Raw genomic sequence first — 17,632 nt, forward strand, 5'->3', positions numbered from 1 at the left:
TTAGAATTTTTCAAGTCACTGAGTTGAAAATTAATTTTATAAAGCAAAAAGTTTTTTTTTTAAACTTGTCCTTTTGTAATATCTCTGTTTCTGGATGACTTGACTGGATTCATTAAGAGATACTGAGCTCACACTGTTCTCATTCCTTTCATTCATCAGATTCATGCGGACACATTAGTCACCGCTGGGACTCCACACAAACAGTGGCTGATGACCCCCACAGGAGCCGCCCGGTCCGGCGTGGTGCTGAAACTGTCCTGGATCATCAGCAGGAAGCACCAGCACAAGTTCTGTGGAGCTTCACCTCAACACTTTAGCCGAACTAGACTTAACCAAACAATTAAAAGACATTTCTGAGTCACATTCATTCGCAAGAAATATCCTTTAATTGTAAGGTCAAGAGTAGTAATCTTCAGTGTCCGTCTACTTCCCGCGGAGTGGAAACGACCCTCCGGTTCCCACAATCCACTAGAACATCACCTGGAATGACATCACGAGAAAGGTGAGAGACGTCACATGCCGGGGATCTGTGGGGATCTGTCTGACTTGATTAAACCTGATCAGAGCGCTGAACCTGCAGCATCTTACCAGAGCAAAGAAACCGCGGAGGCAGCAGCGTCAGTATGTGAGAGTCGCTGCTGCTGACTTGTTGAAAACTCCCTGGCCGCATCCTGCCGTGAGCACCGGCGTGTCCGAGACTCCCCGAATCTCCTTTCCCGCAGAGCTGAGGAGTCCATCTCCCCATTTACTCACATCTATTCCGTCCCCAAACGCCCCGCTGTCACGACTCGCTGTCCCACCTCACTGCGCGTGATTTCCGACGCTTCGCTCCAGCTCCGCGTCTGGAAAATCCTCCGTTCAACGCTGGGGTGATTTTACGCACGGGGCGACGCCGGAGCCTCAGCTCGCTTTGTATCCGGACGCTTGAGCGCAACATTAGAAGTGAACATGTTCGTCTGTCGGAGGATTGTTCATTCCGAGCGTCAAAGCGGAAGCTGCTGGGACACTGGGTCCCCTCCTGTCTGTGCGCCGCGCGTCATCGACAACCTCTCCAAGCTGCCAGGGGGAAATACCGCTTAACGCCGATGTCACACTAGATCCGACATTTATTCAGGATTGTGCAGCTCTAAACATTTACACAAGAATCAGCCTTAGTCGGAATTAGGCTGGTCAGGCTATCTGTTATGGAACTGCTACATTCTCCTTTTCCACGAGAAAAGAAGAGAACGGGGCAAAACCAAATGTGTTCAAATTACGCACGGAAATCGAAGTCACACGCACGAGCAGAGTAATGCGATGTATCTGCAACACACTGAGTAAATCCAGCGCATGCAACAGCTTCACTGGAACGCGGCGGTGCAGCGGTGACGGATCCTCTGGTCGGCACCGAATGAACGAACTTCCGTCTGAGGGCAGAGCGCGTGAAACGTGAAGTCGGGCTGCCGCAAGTTCATTACCGGCACCGACGGTCTCCCCGCCTCTCCGCTCTCCCAGTCATCCAGCAAAACCTACCGACCAGCGAGTGTCCGTCAGGGGCGCGACTACCTCTGCGTCTCGCTGCCTCTCACCGCCTCTCATCCCGTCTCCTCTGCGGTGCGCACCGGCTCGCATCCATCCCTCCATCTCTCTCCATCTCCATCCCTCGCCTCTCTTTTCTCCGGTCGAGCTCCCAGCGCCGTAGATAGAGGCTCTGCAGTCACGTGGGTTGGGGGAGAGGAGAGAGAAGGGGAGAGAGATGAGGAGAGAGAGGTAGAGAGAGAGAGCGTCCCTCCTCCTCCTCCTCCTCCTCCTCTGCAGTTTGCAGTGTGTTATGTCTCAGACTCGGAGGTAGAGAGTCAGAGCTGTTCGTCCGGCGGATCTCAACCTCTGAAACAAACCCCCGGTGTCTCCTCACATCCTTCCCCGCTTCCCTCCTCAGTTACCCGGGTTTGTTTCTCTCCGGAGCCCTGGAAGATTCTGTTTTCTTTCTTTTTCTTCCCTTCTTCTTTCTCTCGACTCCGGCCGACAGTTAGGCATTTTGGGATTTGTTTTTTGTTACTACTGGTGGCGATTTCACTCAGCACTGTTCCCCGCTGCTGCTGCCGCCGCTGCTGCCGCTTTTACGCACCGACGCTTATTCTGGATTTGCTCATCACTGGAGAAGAACACCGAAATCAGCGAGGTGGATCCGTGGATGCGCCTTTTTGGCTCAAACTGGAGATGGAAATGCTGATATTGTTATTTCATTCCCTGTGGATATTGCAATGCAACACAGTGAGCGCCGACTCCATCATTCACATTGGTAAGACACCAGCCGGGGCTTCTTTTTGGTTCTGCTGTACAGGGCTTTGGCTGTGAGGAGAGGCAGGCTGGTGGCTGCGTGCAGGGACGGTTAAAGACGAAATGTGAGCAGAGAAGCATTTTACTGATGGGTTTGTGAGATGTGGACAGATTAGTGGTGTTCAGGTTGAGTTGTGGCAGATATTGAACATCAGAGTTTCCGTGCATGCACTGATTGTCAAACAATCGGCCAAAAATGACCCGACCTCACATCTGATTATCATTCCGATCCGTGCCAGGTGTAGGAAGGAGGGAGGCTGTTGCATCCAGGCTCAGACACACGCAGCGCAGCCTGGTATAAGTGCCCGCAAAGTGTTGTGCCTCGCCATCCCTCCAGCCATCCCTCCACCCCTCCATCCATCCCTGCTTCCTAGGCAGGGAGAGCTCATGTCGATGCATATTCACATTCACATGCAGAAAACCTGAGGCTGGCAGGAGAAACTGGCCCCGGCGTGGGTGTTTGGAGGGTTTTGCTTTATCCAACCATCCATCCTCCCCCCTCTTTCCCCCTTCTGTTACTCCTCCTCCTCCCCATCCCTCTCACTCGCCTCCCCTCATCTATAAGCCTGAACTTTGAATTGGACGTGAGTGAAATGTTAATCAACTCTGCCAGGGGAAGAGATGACAGAGGGGACAAACGCCGACTGTTTGGGCTCTGAAACAACATCGCAACCGAAAGCCTGTTGGCGAGCAGAGGAAGCCAGCACCACTCTCTGCTATTTTTCCTTCATCTGATTTCCTGTTATTTAGTCATTTCACTTTAGTAGTAAAAGCAGGAGTTGAGGGGAGGATACATGGGAGTCAGGAAGGATTGGAGGGGATTTTGAGAGTCGAGCAGACTCAATGAGACGCCACTGATCACACACACTCAGAGCCGCACGCACCTTTCATATAAACTCCCCAATTTGCACTAATTCCACTTAGAGGCTCCGCTTCGTCCGGACATGATTGGATGCGGCAGGCGGCGGCCATCAGCCTAGAAACGAGCCATTCAGAATGAAAAAGGAGGAAGTAAAAAAAAATTATAATCCAAGGGTTTGACATTTCAGATCTCTGCTGCAGCTCAGTCCATCAAACCCGGCCAGTGGCAGCACTGCGGTGGCCTCTGTGGTTCAGCCAGGAGAGGGGAGGAGGAAGCGGATAGGGTGGGAGGGGGGAGGAAAGAGGGGGGGAGGGGGGGTCGGATCCATTCAGCTATAAAGAATACACTTCCTACTTCAAATGATTTTTCAAAAGACACAGAGACAGATTAATTTTAAAAGCCCGAGTCTCCATTTTGGAAAGATGTCAGGTCCATATTTGATATAACAAAACAATTTCTATTCTACAACGACTAAAACTGAAAAACGAATGTTACATGAGATGACTTAATTTCAGCACAAACCAAGAATGTGATGAATATTCATGCAAGTAGTTAATCTGGACGAGTGGGAGTCTGTTTTCCTCTCTCTCCTCTGGTGAATGTCTAATTATAGAATTATCTTTATTTGTAGACATTCAGATGAAATTCACTGGAAATAAAACACTGAGGAAAGGCTTCGTTTTGCAAGTATAGTTTGGCCACTCCAGAATATGTTTCCAGTGAATCTCAGAGTATGGATAGAGGGATGAACTGATGGACAGATGGATGGATGCTTCACTGTCCCTCAGGAGAAGATCTGCATTCAGTCTGTACATGGAAACAACAGAGAACAGTGATACAGGATTAGCGAGAACACAGAACAGTAAATACAAGATACACCAGATAAAGGGGGTGATGCCAAACAGTGAGGCCAGACATGAACATGCACCCAAACTGGTGCGGCTCAGGCACTGGGACGATTCATGGACCAAGGATGCAGATAGAAAAGGAAAATCTTTGCAATGCATCTCATCAGTGTCAGCTGAAAACCTACAGCAGATACCTTCCTCGTGTGGAATCTGTAAAATGTTAGTGTTTCAGTGTTTATGGTTTCAGAGCAAGAATTTTCTCAATACGAGGAGAAGCTTGTGGCTGTTCAGCTGAAGCCCAAACATGAAGTAAGATTTATAACATGCAAGTGCGACCCTGGCCTGCGACATCTTGCATGTCTGTACCCGCCGTGCAGTGGATCCCTGCAGGTTCTAGCCGTACAAATCACAGCCTGTAGCTTGGAGACCTGTAAACTCCCTCCAGTGATGCAGCAGCAGGAATCCTCACACAGTCAGCTGCAGGATGCTGAAGTCGCTGCAGATCCAACATGTACTTCTGCAGGATTTTCAGCTATTGAATGTTTTGGTTTCCTTCAGGCTGGATCCTCTGTCTGTCCCTATAAGCAGATTATTTCACATTTGTGTTAAAATACTGTATATTAGCATATGCTCACTGGTCCGTGCACAGCCATTGTCACTGCCATGAAAAACACACTCTGGTTTTATACTCTAACAATTGTGAGTATAACATTTCTTGGCCAATAATCCACCATGTTAAAATGGTTCCCTGTGGCTCAGCACTGAAATGGTTTTGTAGAGAACCTTCATGGTTCTACAAAACACCCCGGAGTCAACAAGAAAAGCTTCCAACCAGCAGGATCTTTGAACAGTTGAAGAACAACATTGGATTCATTGTTCTGCGTTTTCTTGTTCATAACCAGAAGCAGCACCTTTAAGAAAAGAAACCACCCACTGTTTGTTTGTTTGTTTTGTCATCAAGATGCCATCAAAAAGTTTGGTTGAACAAACCAAATGTGTAGGTGCATAAATATGTAGCCTTGTATTCCTGTATTGCAGCCATCCAGCCTTGGATGGCTGAACCAACTGACAGTCTGACTCTGACTGACTTGGCAGCGTGACACAACGCCCAGATCAGATGTGACAGTGTTCCAACCTCAGCCCCAAAACCCCTGCCTGAGCATCTGTCTCTGCACGGCTTTATCGCCTGTGACATGTCCCGGTTTGTTTGTCCCTTCCTCTCCTCTGTTCCCTGCAGAGGATCAGTGGCAGGCAGTGGGTGTCACAGGGTGGCAGGGGGTTCTGATCTGTAAAAGAGCTGATACAGATGAAAATGTGGAGCTTGGACCTCCAGTCAACCTGCTTCGTCCTCTGACCCACTTACTGTGTTCGTGTGCGTCAGTGGTGCAAAGTCCTGCACTGCTGAGGTTCAAGAGTTTGCCGGTTTTCTTCTGATTTGATCACAACAGCAGCTGGTTTTCTCTAATTGGTCCTGCCCCCCTGTTCTTTGGTTGAATGTGTAAAATTGGTGAAAACAGCTGCTGCAGCGTTTGGTTGCGACTGAAAAGAAGGACTGTCAGTTTGTCTGGTTGAAGGTGAGGGTCAGGAGCAGCAAACAGGAGGAAACAGAGCTCCAATCAGTTTTGGCCTTTTATTAAATATCAGATATCAAGCTGTCAGTGAGGTCCGCTCCTGATATGATGTGCTCGAGGGACTGAAGCAGTCTACAGACATGAGGTGATATCAAGCTGTTGTTTGTAGAAAACATAACAGAGATTTGTGTTTGATGGACCTCAACACATGGACGTACACTTTCCACATTTTACCCAACAGTAACAGACAGAGGAGAAAAATAAGACTGAAAGGAAATAACACCACAGCATACAATCATGTTTTCGATAACTGTGCTCTTCCAACTTTGTGGTTTAGAGAAGATCCTTGGTTTATCCGGTTTGATGTGGAAGAACTTGACTGGCCTGAAGAAAACAAGGCCCCTGTTCTGGATTCTGCTGTTTGTTCATAATGTTATCCCGCCTTAAAGCTGCAGAATTCACTCTCTGGCCATTAGAGGGCAGAAGAACACCAAAACAATCTGACAAACACACAACCTTGACATGTTATCACCTCGTAAAGTTATTGCTCATTTATTTAAGACAGTGCAACATTAGCATCCATTTGGGTTGATGCTTGTGTCGACCTTCGTTGTTTGGATGTTTGGCTGCTCCACGGTCTGTCTCCTGTTCAGTGCTGCAGGGTACAGTGGGTTTATCAGAGCTGCGTGCTGCTGCTGGTAACGAGTTTAATGAGAACACTGGTGGTGAGAATCCTCTGTGGGTCCAACACCTTCACATTACACATAGTCATTTAATGTGTTGATGTATTTTTTTTATAATGCAGCTTTAAAGAGCCTCTAACACGGAGAGAGGTTTTCCAGTCTGTTTTCAGTGGAGGCTTTTACTGCCCCTCGAAGGTCCATGTCCATTTAAAACCCATCACAAAAGAAAGTCTGTAAACAAACTCTGAATACTGATGCACAACTGTCATGTAAAAGATCACATTTAAAATACTGAAGGAGTTGTCAGGTCTCGGTGACTCACTCTAAAAAATATTATCATCTTCCAGAGGCTCATATGAGACTGTGGTTGTAGCTTTTTCTGTCCCCTGTGGACTGTTTTCCGGGACTGAGGGTCCTGTAAACGCCCCTTAGGCCAAGGGGATAACAAGTCACTTTTCATAAGGAGCCTGAGCAGGAGAGATTGCCCCATCCCATGAGCCAGGCAGCTGACGAGGGATGATTTACGGCACCGGTGTAACGGCTAGCAGAAGGAGAGCTTTGCTTATCCATCGCCGGGGTTTGGAGAGGCGAGCTCGAACTGCAGGAATCCAATCTGTTGAGGCTGGCAAAGCGAATGAACAGCTGCGGCCTTTTCTCGCCCCGCCACTAAATAAGATAAACTAACCCAGTTAGGGAACAACGCAAAAGGCTTCCCACACTGTCTCAGCATAGACTCAGCCAGACCATTTACCTCCACCACCTGCACACACACCCACACATTCATACAGATGCAGGCACGGACAGAGAGCGGCAAAGCCATCCTTCTAACATAATGCTGTGGCCTCATTCAGTGGATTGAATAAACGTGGCATGTAGCAGAGTGTTTGACCCTGCGAGGGCATTGAAATACTCTCGTAAAGAAGCATTAGCATTCCTTCAAATTCACTGTGACAAACAGGTACAGCAGAGACTGTGTGGGCAGATGGAAAGGAACAGGCTTGGAAAGGAAACTGGTTAGACTACTAACAGGTTTCTGAAAGATGCTGGTGATGCTGAGATTTTTATACTGAAGGTGCCAACATTGCATGGTTTGTGCTGACATTGAATGTCTTTAAATTTGATTTATATCTAGCAAGAAATGACAAGTGTGACTGATGTTCTGGTTTAAGTGGAGCCTCCGATGTTCACATCGACTATAACGTCAGGAAGGTTAGTGAGTAAATCTTTACTTTGAGGAAACCTCAGTTTTTATTGGTTAAGATGCTTTTGTGAGCCCATAATTGTTGGTGATAGATGTTGTTGGTCATGTACACACTGCCTTAACCCCCTGTGTATTTCAGCTTTAAAAAAAACAAAACTAAAAACATCGTGTTTTGTATTTTGAGATTGTTTATGCATGTGAATGAATTGTTTCTGTATTTAAAAACCCATTTGGCTCAAATCACCCCATGAGCAGAGTGTTCTGAATGAATTGAGTAATTGCTGTCATTTGGCTAAAAAATCTCCCAGAATTCACTGATTATTTACAGGATGCAACAATCGTATGTTTGGCCTGGGACTGAAAGTTTTAATGGGACTGAAAGTTTTTGAAATGAAACTAATGAAATAATTTCATTCTGTTTTTTCTGGAGGCTGCTGAGCTGGTGCAGAGTTATTAACTCTTCTGTTCTGATGTTTTGTGGTTTCACTTCATTTTGTAGGATTTCTTTCTGTCTGCCTGTTGAGTTTATTCTCTCTTCCCGGCCTCTTTTACCATTTCTTCATCCAAACAAACTGATGTGAACTGATGTCACATGTCCACATGCGCAGACTCTGATTGGGTGACAGAAATATATTAAGGAGTTTTGCAAACTTAAGCCAAGACTTGCCTGCATGTTTGCCAGCCGGAGCTTTTTAATTATAATCATGTCCTAATTACTGGTGTGTTTCACATGAGATACTGAAGCTCTGTGCAAGGTTTAACACACTGTTTACAAAGTGTGATTATATTTGTGTTGCCTCACAGTTTGCTCCTGGCTTAATTTAAAGTTTTCAGCTTCTCTCAAGTTAATTTTGTACATTAGATTGTGCTGTATGCTAATGTTTAACAGTCTAACAGCTGCAGTGCCGTTGTGGATCTTTCTATCCACCATATTATCTCCAGAGTGGTATGAGTCTTGTATAAAATTGCTGGTTGTATGTGCCAAAGTGGCCAGTAGTGTAGGTAATCTCAGCAGATGCTCATTTCATTTGCATTAGGTTGGTGTCAGGATCTCACATCTCGTGTGAAAGCTCGTGGGCTTGTCAGTGAAAAGGCTGAGAACGGAGTTCAGCTTCAGGCGGATTCCTATGGTTTATTTCTGCAGCGCTCGCTGTCTGAGGCCGATGATGCCTGACAGCGTGGAAACATATTTTGTGTTCTTATCTTGTGTTTTGTGGTTTTCTTCCACATTCTTCCTCTTTGCAGCAGCAGCAGGTCACAGAGCTAAAACATGACTTGTTTGGATGTTTAATTATGATAAGAGCTCTGCTGCACTCACCACCGGCCCGATGGGGGAGTGCCGTCCAAAATCCTGCATATTATAAATCTTGTTGTTGTACTTTATGTCATACAACATTTTTTGGTCCCACATTATTCATTGTGCTTTTTAAAAATCTCCTCTGACTCAGGATCAGAATAATTTAGACTGGTTAAACAGAGCGAATGTGAAAACAAATTCCTTATAGTCCCTGACCCTGAGATTTTATAATCTGGGACCAAGCCTGCTGTATTTTTAGTTACAGTCACAGTATATTTTTGCTGCAGCTTCCAGTTACTTCAGCTGATGCCCATACAGTACAGGAGGAGGTCGGGCTGAATGGAACAAGATGTCAGACTTTGACATCATGTCGACTGAAGAAATGTTTCCTATTTCTTACCAACAGCAGACATGTGTTTTTTTTTGTTTTTTTTTTTAAATGAACCACAATTTTCAGAGTTTTCAGTCATTAGTATTCTTATCTAGTCAGTAAGTTATCCAGGTCATCACCTCTCACTGGGAGGGAGACTTTTTCAGTCTGTGTAAAGTAAAATGTAAAAGACAAAGATTAATTTATATTCTTGTGTGTGAATACTGCTCCAGTGGTCTGCTACTACTACTGCTTTAATTCCCTCATGGTTTTAGCTACCAGTGATTTGCCACATGGGCAGCTTAAAAGATAAATGACACCTCTTGTATTACTACTGATTAAGTCCTTAATAGGAATGGATTTGGTGGGTGATGAAGGGAAAAAGGCCAGTAAGTATAACTGCATTGACTGTGTGAGCAGAAATTGGGCGTTTCTGTCGAATAAAGAGTGATCAGAGATGTGATAGAAGGTGGAGCAAAGTCAAATTTGTTCTTTAAATTTCCTCATAAAAATATGAGAAGAGTCCCACTGTGTCAGTCTGTAGAATATAGCAGCACTTATGGATGACAGCCTTGATTTTTCCCTGAATGTTCCTCACAGTCTCTTTCTGTGGTTTTCCTCTCCACAGGACTAAGTGAGGCTGTGTCCCTCTTTCTAAACTTGTCTGTCACTGTAGCCTGTCAAAAGTGTCAAATGTCTATAATTATATTCAGATTCTCTCTGAAGTCCTGATTCTTGTGTCAGAAAATCACAAACATCACATCACTGAAATCACATCAGGCCCGCCGCTGTCCGTGGTGCTGAAGGTGCTGAACAAGGGCCAGTTAAAACAGCAGTGTTTGGTACTGAAAGGACGTCTCACACCGCAAGCTTCACAGAATCTGGGGACAATCTACACTGTCCATACAAACCGAAGTTTGTTATGGACAAACACACACTTACAGACAGATACAATGGGCAAGACTGTGATTTCAGTTTACTTGAGCTGTAGTAGAAAAAAAAAGAATAAAAGAATTTCATGATTTTGGCAAAAATACTACTAATAATAATACTAATAATAAACAGAGAGAAAGTGTATTCCAAATAAAATCTATAAAATCTCCTGCCATTCAGAAAATATTGTTTATTTTTGAAGAAATAAAATCTTGGGATGTTTTCATATTTTCAGTTTGCAGGGGGTGCTTATGATAAAATCTTAGAATACTGTCACCCAGTGAGAGTCACAGCCTCCATAAAGCTTTTCTGAGATTAATAGGTCCAGCAAGAAGCCAGAGTTTATGTTCCCAGATCACAGAGGCTGCTAAATCCCCAAGTAAACCAGCCGCTGATTCTCTGATTTTCCAGCCAGCTAGAGCTTTGGGACACAAAGCCCCGCACTGCTATTTGATTACCTGCCAGAGAGAGGAGGAGGCCTGATAAACTTACCAGCTACAATACATTGTTTTTGCATTATTGGCAAAAAATTGTATTTGGCGGCTGGTTGGTGTGAAGTTCCCACCCTGTATGTAGCATAGGAATGTTTGCAAATACGCTCGAAAGGCCACAAACTCCAAATCACACATTCATTTTCCAACATGAACAGGATTTTCCTGTTTCTGTGACATTTATTAGCAACTCTGCTCAGTTGTAAATTCAGTATTCTGACCTTAGGGATTTGAGCATGTGTATGTATCAGAAAGAAATGTTTTCAATAAAGCACAATATTTATGCTAAAATATCAAGTGATGTATCTTGGCATTTCTTTTCATGTACAGACTTCTTTCTACCTTTGTATGTGTTCATGTAACATGTGCTGTTACTTAAATGGAAAGGAGAGAGAGTGTTACGAACAGAACGTTAAGAGGATGAATTGATTGTTTTCACGTGCTGGTACAACAAGAACTGATCTTCGGGGAAGAAGAAGGAAAGGTTGCCATACAATTGCTCTTCAATGGGTGGAAAGTCTCTATTTTCACAGATAGGAAATTTGTTTTCACAATCTGTTCACATTCATGTCGCACAAGAAAAACCATTATCACAGAAGGGACAAAGCTCCTGCCAAGATGTACCCTCCTCCATTTTAAAGACCTGCATCTGTGGCCAGATGGAAGTATGGGAAGTGTGGATTGAGGGGGTGACTGGTGTCACTTCCTATAGTGAGAGCTGTGCATGTGATAGCTCTGCTGTTGGGCTCTTAGAGCTCATGTGTAGGGAGGCTGATGATTGTGTAGGTATGGCTGGACAGGATTTAAACAGAAACATGAAACAGTCAGACTTTGAATGGGAATTCTGTGTGTGATTCAGCTCATTGATGAAGGTAAACTGCTGTTTAAGATGAATTCATCTTAACTTCTAATCAAATGTTTCATACATTTCAGCGCAGTGTGGTGCATCTCACAAGGCACAAAGGCAGATAAAATAAATGAAGTCATAAAGCCCATAAAGGTGAAGACACACGCTAAAAAAAGTTTAAAACTACACCATAAAATTATAAAATATTCATAGGTAAAATAAATTATGCTTGTTACTGCAAACGTCTTCATGAATTGCATGAATTTCTCGTTGGCTCTTTCATCATGATGTGTGTCTCTTACATTGGAGGTGAATATATATTTAGATGTATAAAGTTATCTCCTTACAGAAACAGTGTCATATGTTTTCACTGGAACTGTTTCTCATGTATGTGAGCTGAGTTTCCTTTCCCCTGTGCCGTGCTGCAGGCAGAAATCTCAGAGACAGAAATCTGAAAACCTGGAGAAATTAAACCAAAACCATCTGCGCGTTAACAGACCAGACTAAGAACCCAAACCGCCCCCCCTCCTCCTCCACCAGGCCGGTCACAGTGGATAAGTCCAGGGCTGAATTTCTTTCCTGCTACATCCCTGGTGCTGAGCAGAGTTCATTTGGATACTCAGCAAGCTGAATGAGCACTAGCAGGCTGGCAAATTGAATTCTAACTTGTAGGCAAGGTTTTCTTAATTGTGCATGACAAATTGTCCGAGCAGAATCTGGAAAGTTTCATTCATCAAACCATCCATTTGTCTGCCTCTCTGTCCCACCATAAGCCTTTCAGTCCATATCTGCTCATCCATCCGTCAGGGCGCACATTTAAAGATTTCCCACTCGTACTTAAATCAGCAGGAACCAGCAACAAATGCTACAAAAATTACCAGGGACATTTTCATGTGAGTTTAATGTCTGCTGTGCTTCCCAGCACTGATTCCCCCTTTAGCCAGTTCAGGAAAATTAAACACATGCATCACTTCAACTACGGGACTCATGAGCATTGTTTACTAAAAACGAGCAACATTTCTCTTCGCCCAGATCCTGAGATGTTTCTGAGCTGCAGAAGCTCTTTTCATGCCACACAGAGGGAAGTGTTGAGAATACAGTCTCACCACAAGGTCCATTTAACGGTTGTTCTGGAAGTTTCAATCTTTGAAACTTTCTGGTTTGTGTAGAATAAATACACATAAACTGGTATTTAGCATAAGTTGTTTCTTGGATGCCACCTACCCCCTTAGGTTGACACAATTTAATTAAATTCAAAATTAACTGGGAATTGCACCATTTAAACAACCTTTAAAATCAACTAAGATACTAAAGCTCTGAAAACTAGACTTTTCTACCACTGTATTTCACAATGAAAGGCGCCCTGATAAAGAAGCCCTAAGGCTGTTATCATGTCAGGTGATAGACTTTTGATGTTTGTTCCCAAATATGTCAAACATTGCACCAAAACGTCTGCAATTAATCAGTTTAACACAAACCAAATGACAGCGAACCTGAGGCCGTTGCTGGACACTTTGCCTCAGTCCATGTGTCCAGTTTGTTCAGTGATTCAAACAGAAAATCACATTTCAGTCTGATTTTAAGGTTAAAATTAAGCTTCTTGTACTATAAACCTGACCTGTGTTACTGCTGTGTGTATCTATAAGAGCATAGCTTACTAAGTACGTTTATCAATATTAGCATAAATGTTTAATTATTCATGAAATTTGGAGATGAAAGAGCACAGCAGAGTTTGAATTTAGTGCTCATTGTCGCACAGTATGGCGTCGTGTTTTTTCCGATTCCTTTGATTTGAATCTGAAGGCAGCAGCTGCTGATTGGTTAGGACAGCGCGGCTTCTGATCACCTGGTCGGAAAAAAACCGCGAAATGTTTTTGGGCGATGTGTGGTGTGTCGCGGTGCGTGCTGAGTGGAAGTCGGTCGGTTGGTTAGCTAGCTCCTGGGCCGTCTGGTAACATAAAGGATTTTCCTGTAGCTTCTTGGCCTCCTTTCACCTTCAGACGGAACCGGACAGGTGTTTACCGTGTTACCTGCCGTGGTTCACCGTGTTACCTGCCGTGGTTCCGGCAGGTAACACGGCCTTAAAGCGGGACGCAGCTAAACTAGCTAAACTAGCAACTAAGCTAGCAAAGCACGCGGATCACGGACGGAAATCTTCAGCTGAGAGGAAACGGTCGGTGCCAGGTACATTTCAAACCCACTGCACTGGGTTTCAGGTCACATGAAGCTAATTCCCTGTAGGACGCTGAGCTAGCTTTCATTATTTCCACCTGTAATCACCTTAATTAAAAATGTGCCTCGTCCTTGTGGTCGCGGGCTGCGGTGAAACTTCAATATTCCATTAACTGTAAGTTACTGACTGTAAACTGTGAATGTTAGTTACACAACTACACAAAGGTAACTGTAGAGCTTTTTTTGCTGCTTGTGACCAAGAGGTTTCACAGAAACCTGGACGTGAAAAGTTTATGGAATGAGTCTGAGGCTAAATTTAAGCAAATTCAGTTATCAACCGTGCTCCCCATTTTTTTAAAAAACATTTTACAGTGGCATCAAAGATCACAGTCTGTGATACCAAGGGGAAAAATCTTGTACAGAGCCCAAGTAAATATGTTCATTTGAGCTACTAATGAGTCTGTGTGCTTACTGATGAAGATAAAACGTTGTGGTCCATGTTCTAGAAATAGCCTGTGGCTTCTGTGTGATGTTAGGAGCATGTGTAATCCCTGTCCCTGTGTAGTTTCACTGGTCTAATTTTATCTCAGCGCTCTGTGCGGTTACACGGACTCATGTTAACCTGGATATGCACTGATGAAAGATGAAGAAGGGCTTTATATCTTAGTTATGATTACTGGTCTGTGGAGTTCATCTGAAGCACCAAAGACTGACAGGATTTGGACTTTGATTTCCTGAGTAAATCACAAAACTCCATCTCCTTACAGTCTTTCCTGTCTTAACGTGCGGTACATGTTCTTTTTTTAGTCGCTGTGTTTTATGTGTCAGTTGAATGTAATTGTTAACACGAATGCTTGTTGGTAATTTCACCACGATTAAATAGCTTCGTTAGCAGCCTGTAACAGAAACAAAGCACATATGCTACGTGGTATTTTTTACTGTCATGATACTGAGCTGCTGTGGGAAGATTTCTGCTTTTAGAAGATTAATTTGGCTGTGCAGTATAATGTGAGATTTTTATGTCTTTGCTTTTTGTTTGAATTATTCAGTTGTAACCACAGTGTGACATGTACTGCCGACCGGCTGCTGTGAACCGGGTTCCACCAACTACTTCATTTCTTCTCCCTGTCTCTACCTGTCCAGGTGCGATATTTGAGGAGAGCGCAGTGCGGGACGATGAGGTGTTCCAGCTCGCCGTGTCTGACCTTAGTCTGAGCGACGACATCCTGCAGAGCGAAAAGATCACACACTCGATTAAACTCATCGAGCCCAACAACCCGTTCCAGGCAGTGCAGGAAGGTAAGGACGCTGTGTGAAGCATGTTTACATTGTATGACGGTGTGTGTGTGTGTGTGTGTGCGTGTGCAGCTTTGGATTGTTAATCTTTAGGTTTTGCTGGTTCTGTCTCTTGGTGAAGTATCCTCACAGCTAATGACCCAGGTATCAACCTGCTAAATGCTGTTTAAAATCGTGGCCGCCGCCTCCTGTTTCCTCTCTCAGAGGATGCTGTTAGACTTTGATGCTGCACCGCAGCGCCTCTCCTTCGCCTTCTCTTTCCTCTGTCTTATTGTTTCCTCCGAGACTGATATTCTCCATCTGAGTCTCTCTATCACACCCCCCCATTCCCCCCCTCTCTGCTGGGCCCTGCTTTCTTCTGTGCAGAGGAAGCTAGGGGGAAGCACTGAGTCGAGCCGCATTGAATCTGCTGTAATTTTCCATATAATTGCCAACAAAGAGGCTTGCAGGCCTCTTAGCTTTGAAAAGAGCTAATCTGATGCAGAATGGCCTTGCTGAGAGTGTTAATGCTCCGACTGGAGGCTCCAGAAAAGGCAGTGATGATGCTGATCATGAAGATTATGCTGGATGATGCTGATAAAAGCGATCATTGTTTTGGGATGATTGTGGTGCTGATAATGGATACAACTGATAATGATGCTGATGTGAGTTGAGGTGAGGATCCCTGCGGTGATTGTTATGATGATGAAGACAGTAATGTTTATAATGAAAATAATTAAAGCATATTAATGTGTGTTATGGTGATGATGATGCTGGTAAAGGCATGAATGTGATGATGATGATGATGATGAAGGTGTGCTTTTGATTGTGGCAACAATTATGATGATTATGTTGATGAGGAGGCTGGTGTTTAATGACAGTCGTGCTGTCGATGACGATGATGATGAAAAACTAAAACAATGAGATCCTTGCAGGTGAAAATGAACTTAAATCTTTGTGCAGCTTTAAACTTAATTGATGTTTTGAGTTGTAAACACTAACTTATACCTGACAACAGCTTTGTTACTGCACCATCTTTGGCTGGTCCGTCAATAAATAGTAACCTGAAAAAAAACCTCTTCCACAGCTGGAAATCAGAACATGTCAGAGCGGTAGCTCCGAGATGTTTGTGTTATAGAAAATTGACTTAGTGTGTATGATCACAGAGGTGACACGCTTCACTTCTTCTCCACTTCTTCTCCTTGAAGCATAAAGGCTAACGCCTCCGGCGGTGCCACTGTTTCATGCAGCTGTCGTAACAAAGCAGGAAACGTGCAGGTGTCTGTGCCCCCGGCATGATGTGTTTTCTTTCTACACTTTTTCTCTCACGTTGTTACCCAGAGAGCTGGCCGTAACATCAGCTGGCCTTCAGCAAGTTTGCATTCATTACAAGGAGACCAGGGGTCAGAGGTCGCAGCATCCTGGCGGCAGCTGAGACAAATATTTGTGTGACCAGAGACCAGGTTTCAGTGTTGTGTGGCGGAGGTGCAGATAAATTGAGATGGTGTTGTCGTGTGTGGGAAGCCTAAGTGACTCATTTAATGTGAAGGCAACACAAATATGACATTTGCTGATCATCAGTCAGTGAGATGAGTCATTGAGGTCGTATCATAGTATTTAACATTATTTTACACATTTTCCAGTTTTCAAAGCAAAACACTGGATAGCTCCCAATCTCTGAAGTCAAGACAAACTGGAGGAAAAGTTAGATTTCTCCAACTGTCACCTACACCCAGTCACTCACACCCAGTCTGGACACATATAGCTTAGTTGATGTCAGTGTGAAGCTGCTTTCAGATGAGAAAACCATCAGGCTGCAGCAGAGATTGCTCTTTTCTAAATGGAGCTGCATTACCAACACACCCAAGCATCTGGATTGTAATGACTGATATTTATTACGGATGATTACGAGTGGAACAACACTGATTTACACGTTCACAATACAAATTACCTGGAAACACACGTTTCCTGCTCATGTTCATGCTAATGTCTGTATTTTTAATAGGTGAGTGAAAGTTCATTCATATGAAGATGTACTTTAAAATTCTCAGGAAGTGAGTGGAACAGACAACACAACAGTTTGTCCGTTGACATCATCATTAAGTGATTAAGAATGAACACACACACACACACACACACTGGTGGCAGCAGCAGAGGTCATTAACATTAATGGAGGTATTTGTGTTCCTTGCATTTTAATTACGATGATGTGCAGATGCATATGTATGTGTGTGGTTGCATCAGTCTGGCTCTTTAAAAGGTCATGGAGTTGGGTCACGTAGACCACACACACACACACACACACACACACACACACACACACACACACACACACACACACACACACACACACACACACACACACACACACACACACACACACACCTGTTTATTGTCTGAGTCTGATCCATGCTAACTAGGTGTAAAGCCTGCTGGTCTTTGCCACAGACGACACAAACAACGTCTCCTAATTCCATTTCCTGTACCTGCTGTTCTGTTCCCGAGACACACACAGTCTCACTTTTCACTTTTCAGGGATGTTAAAAAAAAATGTGAAGAACTGCATCCGTACCTCCTGTATGTGGTGATGAATCAAAACGCAGCATTAGCCTGATGAGGAGTAACTAACACGTTTTATTATTATTTTTTTGCTGTAAATGTCATTGTTGTGTGTGTCTGTGATTTCTGTCTGTGATTTCTGTCTGTGCAGGATGTAGTTCAGCTGTCAGCCTCTCTGACTCAGACACACCTTGTTCTGGGATC

General features: G+C 44.2%; 1 protein-coding gene across 1 annotated transcript in view; it reads left to right on the forward strand.

The window, feature by feature from the left end:
* The first annotated feature begins 2,199 nt into the window (after positions 1 to 2,199).
* Positions 2,200 to 17,632, forward strand: part of grid1b (glutamate receptor, ionotropic, delta 1b) — a 297,936-nt gene continuing 282,503 nt past the window's right edge. Inside the window, exons 1-2 of the mRNA XM_041067268.1 lie at positions 2,200 to 2,281; positions 14,738 to 14,893. Of these exons, the coding sequence (XP_040923202.1) occupies positions 2,200 to 2,281; positions 14,738 to 14,893 (238 nt within the window). The remainder of the gene's footprint in view (positions 2,282 to 14,737; positions 14,894 to 17,632) is intronic.

Source organism: Toxotes jaculatrix, chromosome 21, assembly GCF_017976425.1.
Source record: "Toxotes jaculatrix isolate fToxJac2 chromosome 21, fToxJac2.pri, whole genome shotgun sequence".
Lineage (NCBI taxonomy): Eukaryota > Metazoa > Chordata > Actinopteri > Toxotidae > Toxotes > Toxotes jaculatrix.